At 49.9% G+C, this 11,664-nt stretch overlaps 1 protein-coding gene and 1 long non-coding RNA gene across 5 annotated transcripts in view; one reads left to right on the top strand and one right to left on the bottom strand.

The window, feature by feature from the left end:
- The first annotated feature begins 3,354 nt into the window (after positions 1–3,354).
- LOC107000598 (uncharacterized) overlaps positions 3,355–11,664 on the top strand; it is a 53,949-nt gene continuing 45,639 nt past the window's right edge. For 2 of the 4 annotated variants that reach the window (XM_077950381.1, XM_077950382.1), the window contains exon 1: positions 3,978–4,283. Coding sequence is in view for 2 of the 4 variants with exons in the window: in XM_015149830.3 (XP_015005316.3) it covers positions 3,658–4,077; positions 4,229–4,283 (475 nt within the window). In the remaining 2 variants the exon portion in view is untranslated. Of the gene's footprint in view, positions 4,284–11,664 lie in introns of all 4 variants that reach the window. The other 2 variants (XM_015149830.3, XM_028828608.2) reach the window with 2 other exon arrangements.
- Positions 4,027–10,416, bottom strand: LOC144331886 (uncharacterized). Its single transcript, XR_013399466.1, has 2 exons — positions 8,592–10,416; positions 4,027–7,328 (listed from the first exon to the last, which is right to left on the bottom strand). It is a non-coding gene; the product is annotated as an uncharacterized LOC144331886 (long non-coding RNA).

Raw genomic sequence — 11,664 nt, 5'->3', positions numbered from 1 at the left:
CCTGAGCCCATTCATCAAGTTACAGCCTCTGACCTCAGGGTCCTCAGCTGTAACGGGGGAATGATGCCACTCACAGCCTTGGAGGGCTCAGAGGTATAAAGAATGCAAACGTGCTTAGCAAACTATGAGGTGCAGTTGATACACTATTAGTATTTTGAAGTATTTTTTTCTTTTTCTTTTTTTTTTTTTTTTTGAGATGAAGTCTCACTCTGTAGCCCAGGCTGGAGTGCAGTGGTGCGATCTCAGCTCACTGCAACCAGGATCAAGTGACTCTCCTGCCTCAGCCTCCCGAGTACCTGAGATTACAGGTGCACGCCATTGCACCTGGCTAATTTTTTTGGGGGGACGGAGTCTTACTCTGTTGCCAGGCTAGAGTGCAGTGGCGTGATCTTGGCTCGCTGCAACCTCCACCTCCCAGGTTCAAGCGATTCTCCTGCCTTGGCCTCCTGAGTAGCTGGGCTAACAGGTGTGTACCACCACGCCCAGCTAATCTAATTTTTGTATTTTTAGTAGAGGCATGGTTTCCCCACGTTTGCCAGGCCAGTCTCAATCTCCTGACCTCAGGTGATCCACCTGCCTTGGCCTCCCAAAGTGCTGGGATTACAGGCATGAGCCACTGTGCCTGGGACTCTTATGAGTCTTTAATACCAAGGATGCTTCCTCAAGATAAAGGCTCAAGTCCATTTCAGTGTCGACTGTCAGGGACTCAGCTGCAGACTCTTTTGATTTGTCTGCTTTTTGTTTGTTTTTGATTTTTTTGTTTTTTGCAAGCCTTTATGCTGCTTTCCTGTCTTTCTCCTCTTTCTGAGTTCCCTTCCGCATACCTACAGCGTGACCTCCACCAAGCTTGCAAGCTTGCTGTTTGCTGCAAAGAAACCTGGACTGACAATCTCTCTTCTGTCATCTGGGCAGCCAGACTGAGTGTCCCCTTCTACCTGTGTACATGTCCTCTAACACCTAACCCTTTGCAGCTTCTGTTTTTTTTTTCTTTTGGAGACAGAGTTTTGCTGTTGTTGTCCAGGCTGGAGTGCAATGGCAAGATCTCGGCTCACCACAACCTCTGCCTCCTGAGTTCAAGTGATTCTCTTGCCTCGGCCTCCTGAGTAGCTGGGGTTATAGGCATGCGCCATCACACCTGGCTTATTTTGTATTTTTATTAGAGACGGGGTTTCTCTGTGTTGGTCAGGCTGGTCTCAAACTCCCTACCTGAGGTGATCCACCTGCCTCGGCCTCCCAAAGTGCTGGGATTACAGGTATGAGTCACTATGCCCGGCCGGCTTCTGTTTCTTTATCTATAAACAGTACTGTCATGAAGATGCAATCAGATGGATTTTAGCTCAGAGCCTGCCACCTGGTGACTTACCCATATTAGGTATTGTGGTTACAGCCCTGCTGTCAAACCACTTCTCCGACTCTCTAGCCTCAATTCATTTGTCAAAGCGTATGGCCCTGGTATTTTGCTGCATATTCAGAAGTATGACCTCACGTCTGCAGAATGCCACTGGCTTTCACACGAAGCCTCCCAGAAAGGGATGCCAGGCCTCGACACTGGCTGGTGGATCTCAGGACTTGCCACTCCATTTTCGCATTTTTCAGGACCACATGGCATACAGTTGGTCTCACAGTCTTTCCTGTCTTCCCAGTGGTCAGCTGCAGCCCAGTTCTAGGGCTTCTGTGGGGGAAGACAGGAGAGGGCTGGGAGTCAGGGCACTAAAATGTGTCAGATGAAGCTTTGCTTGCAAGGAGCTTACCACTTGGATGGTGGAGAAGGCCCAGAAGGCACTACTACAGTGCTTCCAAATCAGGAAAATGTTGCTAAATGCCCATACTACTCAGGATCACATGGGAGCCCAGAGTTGGACACCTGGATCGACCTGACATTGATGATGTTTGGCTAGAATACTGATGGATGAATGGGAGATAGCAAGACCGACACTGAGGGAAGGGCATCCCAGGCACAGGGAAGAGCATTTAGGAAGACTTGAAACAGTCGGATATATTCTGAGAATTCCAAATAATTCCACTCTTAAGTTGAGCCAGGGCATAAAGTCTTTAAACTATAACACATTCCAGCCATTGGTCTCTTTTTCTCCCTCTATTCCATCCCATATAGCTCAATACTATAGCTAGATTTATCTTTCTTCCTTCTTTTCTTTTTTAAGATGGGGTTTTGACTGGGAGCAGTGGCTCACACCTGTAATCCCAGCACTTTAGGAGGCTGAGGGGGGTAGATCACCTGAGGTCAGGAGTTCGAGACCAGCCTGAACAACATTGAGAAACCTCATCTTTACTAAAAATACAAAATTAGCCGGGCATGGTGTTGCATGCCTGTAATCCCAGCTACTTGGGAGGCTGAGACAGGAGAATCGCTTGAACCTGGGAGGCAGAGGTTGTGGTGAGCCGGGACCATGCCATTGCACTCCAGCCTGGGCAACAAGAGCGAAACTCCGTCTCAAAAAATAAATAAAAATAAAACAAAATAAAATAAATTTGGCTCCTCTGATTTTAAAATTGATTGGGGCTCCCTATGACCTAAAGAACCAAGATCAAACTCCCTGTTTTGACCTTCAAAACTCTTCACAGCCTTCCCCCAAACTCCTTCATGTCTCCTCCCTACCTTTTCTTATAGCCACTTGGATGACTTCCTGTTCTCCAAGCAGGCCAGTCACCCTTTTTGTCCAGACTTCTCCCTCTGCCTGGAATGTTCTTCTCCCCTTCTTCCTTGGGCAAATTCCCCCTATCTTCCAAGACCCAGTGCAGAGGACGGTTTACTGGAAGCCCCTTCAGGGTACTCCCAGTGCCTAGAATCCAGCCTGTCATTTTGGTTGAATCAGATCAAGGACATATTCCCTGAGTACCCAACAGAGATGCCCCCCTACACCCACCCCCTTGTGCTCCCTGCACTCCTGCTCCATGCTATGTTGTAACTTCTTGAAGTCAGGCTTCATTTCTTTTCTGTTTCATTTCTTTCTTTCTTTCTTTTTTTTTTGGAAACAGAGTCTCACTCTGTCGCCCAGGCTGGAGTGCAGTGGCGCGATCTCGGCTCACTGCAACCTCTGCTTCCCAGGTTCAAGCCATTCTCCTGCCTCAGCCTCCTGAGTAGCTGGGACTACAGGCGCTCACCACCACACCCAGTTAATAGAGACGGAGTTTCATCATGTTAGCCAGGCTGGTCTCAAATTCCTGACCTCAGGTGATCCGCCCACCTCAGCCTCCCAAAATGCTGGGATTACAGGCATGAGCCACCGTGCCCAGCCTCATTTCTTTTCTTTTTTAGAGGAGTCAGGCTGGAGTGCAGTGGCACAATAGCTCACTGTAGCCTCCAACTCTTGGGCTCAAGTTCTCCTGCCTCAGCCTCCTGAGTAGCTAGGGGACTGCAGGGGTGCACCACCACGCCCGGCTATTTTCTTTTTTTAATTAAATTTTTGTAGAGACGAGGTCTTGTTATATTGCCCAGGCTGGTCTCCAACTCATAGCCTCAAGCGATCCTCCCACCTCTGCTTCCCAAAGTGCTGGGATTACAGCTGTGAGCCTCCGCGCCTGGCACAGGCTTTATTTCTTATGCTCCTTCCTTTTTCCTGGATGCCTTTCTAACTCTGTATCTGGCACATAGAGGTGCTCCCTACGTGTTTGTTGAATGAATGAATGAATGAATGAATGAGCGAACATGCCATTTCATCTTATGTATCTCTTGAACCCGCCAGGCCCAGGCCTGATGTCATAGCCTCTACCCATGGCCAGAGTCTCCAGTCCCCTGCATGTCTGCTGGCCACAGCGCGAACGCCGAGGCACCACCCTTCCCAACCCCAGCTCCGTCCCCTTCCCTGCCGGGGTGCCCCTGACCCTTTCCCCGCCGGCTTCGCGGTCCCGGGACCGCCGGTCTACAGCTCAGCCGGGGGTGTCCCCACCCACAGCCAGGATTGGAGGACGGAGGCAACGCCCACCCCGCCAGGCGGCCTCCTATTGGCACGGCTGCCTCCAGGGGCGGGGACAGGGCCGGGCGCCAGCAGATGCCATCCAGGCCCGAAAAGCTCAGGCCAGTGGCGGGCGCGACACTGTCCGCGCGGCCAGGCGGAGGTGAGTGCGCCGCGGCCGGAGGGGCGGGACGGGCGCGGAGGACGCCAAGAACCGTGGCGCGCGCTCAGTCCTCAACGCCCTGAGCTCGTAGTCGGTCCGGCCCGGGGACCTTGCTGGCCGAGGAGGTCGTCAGTCAATTCTTGTCTTCCAGACCTGGAGGACCCAAGCTTCCGGACAACGAGGACCCGCCCAACATGGCCTCGGAGGTGAGTGGGACCTCGGGGACGCCAGTCCTCCCAGCCTCGAAACGAGAGGGTGGGGGCGCCAGACCTGCCTCGGCCACCCTGCTGGGAATCCGCCTTCAGGAAGCCTTCACCCCCAGCACTCCGAGGCGCATCTTCTGGAGCTCAGCAGTCACCTTTACCGGGACTAATCACTGTCCCCAGGCAGCCCTTATGGCAAACCCACCAACCCACGCTACTAGGGGTAGAGTGGCTCTGCGCTGACCTCACAGTGATGCCTGCCTGGCCAGGAAAACTGCTCCCACGCCTTCAGACCCCCACCTCTTCATTCCTTCTTCCCACATGTCCTGTCAGGTCCCACCCCGTATCACACCCTTTCTGCTACAGCAATTGTCCCTGTTTGTAGAATAAGTCTCAGCCCCTAAAGTATTATTGTCCTGAACTGTGGCATGTGGAAAGAGCCAGGAAAAAGGGGACGTCGCCCCGTGGCTCCAGCAACCCCGGTGCCTGATCCCTTCCTGTCTCACTGGACGCTGCTCCTTAGGATCAGCGACTCCTGGCTTCTCTTCCCGACCACTGAGATGCGGGAGTCCCAGGCACAGGTTTCCTTCCTTGGGCCTCAGTTGATTTATCTGGCAGTGGGGGGTAATAATAGCTGTCAGCCTCCCTCCGAAAGGCACTAGATTATGAGGCCATTGCTTTGGACCCTTCAGGTTAAAGAAGCTGTTTGATGCTTGATGAAGGGAACTCCGGGAAGCAGGAGCTCTGGGTTCCAGCACTTTCTGGCCCTCATTAGCTAGCAATTCATTTCCTCTTTCTCAGTGCCCTTCAAGCTTCTGGGTCATGGGAGAGGGCAGGGGGGCAGGGCCTGGACTTTGGAGCCAAACAGACTCGGTTTCTGTACCAGTAACTTGAGCCCTCTGAACCTCTTTCCTCATTTGTGAAATAGGCGTGATATTGTGATATTGCTCACTTCATAGAAGGCTGTAATAACATACATCGAATCCCTAGCACAGGACTGAGCAACAGTAGGCGCTCAATAAATGGTGGCTAATCACAACAGTACTGATATTTCTACTTTGGGAGGCTGAGGCGGGAAGGTTGCTGAAACCCAGGAATTCCAGGTCAGCCTGGGCAACATAGTGAGACCCTGTTTCTACAAAAATATTTGAGGCTGGGTGTGGTGGCTCACGCCTGTAATCCCAGCACTTTGGGAGGCCAAGGTGGGAAGATCACGAGGTCAGGAGATCAAGACTATCCTGGCTATCCCGGTGAAACCCCATCTCTACTAAAAGTACAATAAAATTAGCCAGGCACCGTGGCGGGTGCCTGTAGTCCCAGCTACTCAGGAGGCTGAGCCAGGAGAATGGCGTGAACCGGGGAGGCAGAACTTGCAGTGAGCCGAGATGGCGCCACTGCACTCCAGCCTGGGCAACAGAGCAAGACTCCGTCTCAAAAAAAAAAAAAAAAAAAAAAAATTGAAAATTACCCAGGTGTGGTCATGTACACCTAGAGGCCTCTAGAGGCAGGAGGATCGCTTGAGCCCAGGAGTTTGAGACTGCAGTGTGCATGATCTCACTACTGCACTCCAGCCCAGGCAATCTCAAAAAACAAAAAACAAAAAAACCCGCCAGGTGTGGTGGGTCATGCCTATAATCCCAGCACTTTGGGATGCCAAGGTGGGTGGACCACCTAAGGTCAGGAGTTTGAGACCAGCCTGGCCAACATGGTGAAACTCCATCTCTACTAAAAATAGAAAAATTAGCCGGGCGTGGTGGGGCATGCCTGTATTCCCAGCTACTCGGGATGCTGAGGCAGAAGAATCACTTGAATCTAGGAGGTGGAGGTTGCACTGAGCTGAGATTGCGCCACTGCACTCCAGCCTGGGTGACGGAGTGAGACTGTTCCAAAAAACAAAACAAAACAACAACAATAAAACCACACACTCCAGCCTGGGTGACGAAGTGAGACTGTTCCAAAAAACAAAACAAAACAACAACAATAAAACCACAGTGATCTCCTAAAAAACAGAAAAGAAAAAAGCATGGTGTGATGGTGCATGCCTATAATCCCAGCTACTCAGGAGGCTAAGCCAGGATTGCTTGAGGCTAGGAGTTCAAGACCTACCTGGGCAACATCGTGAGTCTCTGTCTCATTGGGGGGTGGGGGAAAATGACCTCCTGCCTTGGGTGTCATTGGCAGGACGGGTGGGACCTGATGGGCATGGGTGGTCCTGTCAGTCGCTGTCCATCTCCCTTCCTTCCCAGCGTCCCCTGGGCTCCCCCTGCCCTCATTCACCCCTTGCTGAACCTACCTTTTCCTGGACCATTCAGGCACCATCACGGGGTATTACTCAGCTGAGGCCTGTACCAGTGCTGCAAGGGTGACCTATGCCCTCCTAAGGGGCATGGTGTATGGAGTGATAAAGTCAGTCACCCAGCTAGTATGTGATGCCAGGCACTGGGTTAGATACCTCCTCCACCCTAGAGAGTGACGTACAGATAAATTCCCCCACACTGACCTTGAGGGGAGGGTGACTGGGATGTAGGGCCTGGAGGGGACCTGCCCTGTGCTGCAGTCAAGGGAGGCATGGCCACACCAAGCCTGCAGAAGGCCGTGAGGCCAGGCTGGGCACACAGCAAGTGTTTAGTAGAGAGCCCGTGGTAACACAGAGACCTCTCCTACATAAATCTCACCAAACTCCTGACAAGAGGGGTCTGACATTAAAGGCCAAGTACGGTGGTTTACGCATGTAATCCCAACACTTGGGAGGCCAAGGTAGGAGGATCACTTGAAGCCAGGAGTCAGTTCAAAACCAACCTGGGCAACATAGCAAGATCCCAGCTACCACATTAAAAAAAAAAAAAAAGAAAAAGAAAAAGAAAAAGAAACAAGCCAAGCCGGGTGCAGTGGCTCACACCTGTAATCCCAGCACTGTGGGAGGCTGAGGCGAGTGGATCACTTGACGCCAGGAGTTTGAGACCAGCCTGGCCAACATGGTGGAACCCCATCTCTAATAAAAATACAAAAATTAGCCAGGTATGGTGGCACATGCCTGTAATGCAGCTACTCGGGAGGCTGAGGCAGGAAAATCGCTTGAACCTGGCAGGTGGAGGTTGCCGTGAGCTGAGAGGGTGCTGCCGCACTCCAACCTGGGCGACAGAGCAGGACTCTATCTAAAAAACAAGCAAAAAACTAGCCGGTTGTAGTGGTGTGTGCCTATAGTCCCAGCTACTTGGAAGGCTGATGCGGGAGGATCGCTTGAGCCCAGCAGCGGGAGGCTGCAGTGAGCTGTGGTGGCACCACTGCACTCCAACCTGGGTAAAAGCAAGACCCTGTCCCTAAAAGAAAAACGAAATGTTTGAAACTTACATTTTAATAACAACAAGGATAAAGAAGCTCAACTCAAGGAAGAATGAATAAGCCCTACGAGGTGATTTGGGAGCAATGACAGATTTTGTTAACTAAAGAAGCAAACTCCAGCAGTGAGGACGTGACACCAAATCCCCAAAAGGGTCAAAGCTCTGGGTCACAGATAAAATCTTCCAGAGCAGTTGTTCCCAGACTGCCATTCTTGGCCATCAAAATTATTGCCCAGGAACTTGCTAGAAATGGAAACTTTCGGCTGGTCGTGGTGGCTGACACCTGTAATCCCAGCACTTTGCGATGCTGAGGCGGGCGGATCATCTGAGGTCAGGAGTTCGAGACCAGCCTGACCTACATGAAGAAACCCCCGTCTCTACTAAAAATACAAAAAATTAGCTGGGCGTGGTGGCAGACACCTATAGTCCCAGCTACTTGGGTGACCGGAGGCAGGAGAATTGCCGACCACAGGCATTCAGAGAAATAAACAAAGTAATTTCTTTCTTTCTTTTTTCTTTTTATTTTGAGACAGAGTCTCACTCGGGCACCCAGGCTGGAGCGCAGTGATGTGATCTCGGCTTACTGCTGCCTCAATCTGGGCGCAAGATCCTTGTGCCTCAGTCTCTTAAGTAGCTGGGACCACAGGTGTGTACCAGCACTCTTGGCTGGTTTTTGTATTTTTTTTTTGTAGAGATGGGATCTTGCTATGCTGCCCAGGCTACAGTTAGAAATTTATATCAGGCAGAACCAAGAAACACATTATATGTCCCTCATTCCACCTGTTTAAAATTCCCTTCTTGCCTTTTCCCTTTTCATATGTTAGGTTTTGAGCTCCTTGGCCTTCTTTTTTTTTTTCTTTTTGCAGCTTATGGAAAATTGATACTGAGCTTGATAATGTTGTGAGAGAAAAGGAATTTCAGGAAAACAAGAAAGGCCAGGTGTGGTGACTCACACCTGTAATCCCAGCACTCTGGGAGGCTGAGGCGGGTGGATCACCTGAGATCAGGAATTTGAGATCAGCCTGGTCAACATGGTGAAACCCTGTCTCTACTAGAAATACAAAAATTATCCAGCAGGCATGGTGGGGCACACCTGTAGTCCCAGCTACTCAGGAGGCTGTGGCAGGAGAATCGCTTGAATCCAGGAAGTGGAGGTTGTGGTGAGCCGAGATCGTCCCATTGCACGCGAGGATGTGTCTCTTCTTTTCAGCAGCTGCAAAGTGGTAGACACCATTTCATGTCATAAAATTGATTCAAAGATTCTTGCCCGAATAAGGAGTGTAATTGATATACTCATGAAATTTGTTCTGTTTCCTGTTGCTAAAAGTGATACTTGGGAACAAGATACTAAAACATGCAGAAAATGGATGAATCTCAAAAACATGCTGTGTGGAAGAAGCTAGACCCAAAAGAGCATCCCATATAATTCTATTGATGTGAAATTCTGGAAACACCAGATCTAATCCATAGTGACACAGAGCAGATCAGTGGTTGCCTGGGTCAGGGCTGGAAGGTGGATTGCCTGGAAGGGGTCAGAGGGAACTCCCTGGAGTAATGAGAAAGTTCTTTTTTTTTTTGAGACAGGGTCTCACTTTATCACCCAGGCTGGAGTGCAGTGGCTCGATTTCGGCTCACTACAACCTCTGCCTCCCAGGTTCAACCAATTCTCCTGCCTCAGCCTCCCGAATAGCTGGGATTACAGGCATGCACCGTGACACCGAACTGGTTTTTATATTTTTAGTAGAGACAGGGTTTCACCATGTAGTACAGGCTGGTCTTGAACTCCTGACCTCAGGTGATCAGCCTGCCTTGGCCTCCCAAAGTGCTGGGATTACAGGCATGAGCCACCGCACCGACCTAGGGAAAGTTCTTTTTTGTTGATTTGTTTTTGTTTTGAGACAGGTTCTCACTGTGTTGCTCAGGCTGGAGTGCAGTGGTGCTGCCTCAACTCACAACAGCCTTCCTGACCTGAACCTAGGTGATCCTTCCACCTCAGCCTCCCACGTAGCTGGGACCACAGGCCTTTGCCAACACGCTTGGCTAAATTTTTAAATATTCTTTGTAGAGATGATATATCACTATATTGCCCAGGCTGGTCTGGAACTCCTGGGGTCAAGCAATGCTCCCACCTTGGCTTCTCAAAGTGTTGGGAATACAGACATGAGCCATCGCACCTGGCCTTAATTTTTTTTTTTTTTTTTTTTTGTGTGTGACAGCGTCTTGCTCTGTCACCCAGGCTGGAGTGCAGTATTGTGGTCATAGCTCACTGCTGCCTCCAATTCCTGGCTCAAGTGATCCTCCTGCCTCAGCCTCCTAAGAAGCTGGGACCACAGGTGCATGCCACTATGCTCGGCTAATTTTTAAAAAAAATTGTAGCCAGGTATCTCCTATGTTGCTGAGGCTGTCCTGGAAGTACTGGCCTCAAGCAATTCTCCCGGTTCAGCCTCCCAAAGTTGGGACTACAGGCATGAGCCACTGTACCCAGCAGAAAGTTCTATATCTTTTTTTTTTTTTTTTTTTTTTGAGACAGAGTCTCGCTCTGTTGCCCAGGCTGGAGCGCAGTGGCCGGATCTCAGCTCACAGCAAGCTCCGCCTCCCGGGTTTACGCCATTCTCCTGCCTCAGCCTCCCGAGTAGCTGGGACTACAGGCGCCCGCCACCTCGCCCGGCTAGTTTTTTGTATTTTTTTAGTAGAGACGGGGTTTCACCGTGTTAGCCAGGATGGTCTCCATCTCTTGACCTCATGATCCGCCCGTCTCGGCCTCCCAAAGTGCTGGGATTACAGGTTTGAGCCACCGCGCCCGGCCGGAAAGTTCTATATCTTGATAGTGGCAGTGAGTATTCAGATATATCCATTTGCTAAGCCTCATCAAACTGTACAGTTAAAGCAAGACCCTGTCTCAAAAAAACCTATACACTTAAAATAAGTGCATTGTATTGTATGCAAACTATACTTAAATAAAGTTTATTTTAGGTAATAAAACAACTGTCTATGAAAGTATTTATGCAAAGGGGAGGGAGTCTTTGAAGACACTCAGAATTCAGAGATTATTTTTAGGTCTTGTCAAAAAAAAAACAAAACAAAACCCAAAACCAAAAACCTTTAACCTCAAAAACCACACAAGAGGGCGGCTGAGGTGGGAGATCAGAAATGCCTGTTATTCTAATTGGATGTTGTATTTGATAATTGTTGTCATGATATTGATATTAAAATATTAAAGTAACAATTAAAATATCAAGTGACATCTCTGTAGACATAAAGATACAAACACTTGTATTTATTTACATATGGGCTGAGCATGGTGCCTCACACCTGTCATCCTAGCACTTTGAGAGGCAGAGACGAGAGGATCACTTCAGGCCAGGAGTTCGAGACCAGCCTGGTCAATATAGCAACATCCCATCTCTATTAAAAAAAAAAAATCTGATGGGGAGCAGTGGCTCACACCTGTAATCCCAGCACTTTGGGAGGCTGAGGAGGGTGGATCATGAGGTCAGGAGTTCGAGACCAGCCTGGCCAACATGGTGATATCCTGTCTCTACTAAAAATACAAAAATTGGCTGGGCATGGTGGCTGCCGCCTGTAATCCCAGATACTTGGGAGGCTGAGGCAGAATTGCTTGAACCCAGGAGGTGAAGGTTGCAGTGAGCCGAGATCGCACCACTGCACTCCAGCGTGGGCAACAGAGCGAGACTCTACATCAAAAATAAAATAAAATAAAATGGAGGAGGAAGAGGAGGAAAAAGAAGAAGAAACAGCTAGGAGTGGTGGCTCATGCCTGTAATCCCAGCAATTTGAGAGGTGGAGGAGGAGAGGAAGAGGAAAGGAGGAGGAATGGGAAACAGCCAGGCCAGTCGTGGTGGCTCGTGCCTGTGAGGAGGAGGAAGAGGGAGAAAAAATGGAGGAGGAGAAAAAGAAATGGAGGAGGAGGAGGAGCAAAAAGAAACAGAGGAGGTGGAGGAAAAAGAAATGGAGGAGGAGGAGTTGGAGGAGGTGGAGGAGGAGAAGAAAAAGAAATGGAGGAGCACGAGGAGGAAAAAGAA

This window comes from Macaca mulatta, chromosome 10 (assembly GCF_049350105.2).
Source record: "Macaca mulatta isolate MMU2019108-1 chromosome 10, T2T-MMU8v2.0, whole genome shotgun sequence".
NCBI lineage: Eukaryota > Metazoa > Chordata > Mammalia > Primates > Cercopithecidae > Macaca > Macaca mulatta.
Note: the sequence above shows the minus strand (reverse complement) of the source record. Positions and strands in the feature narration are given on the sequence as shown.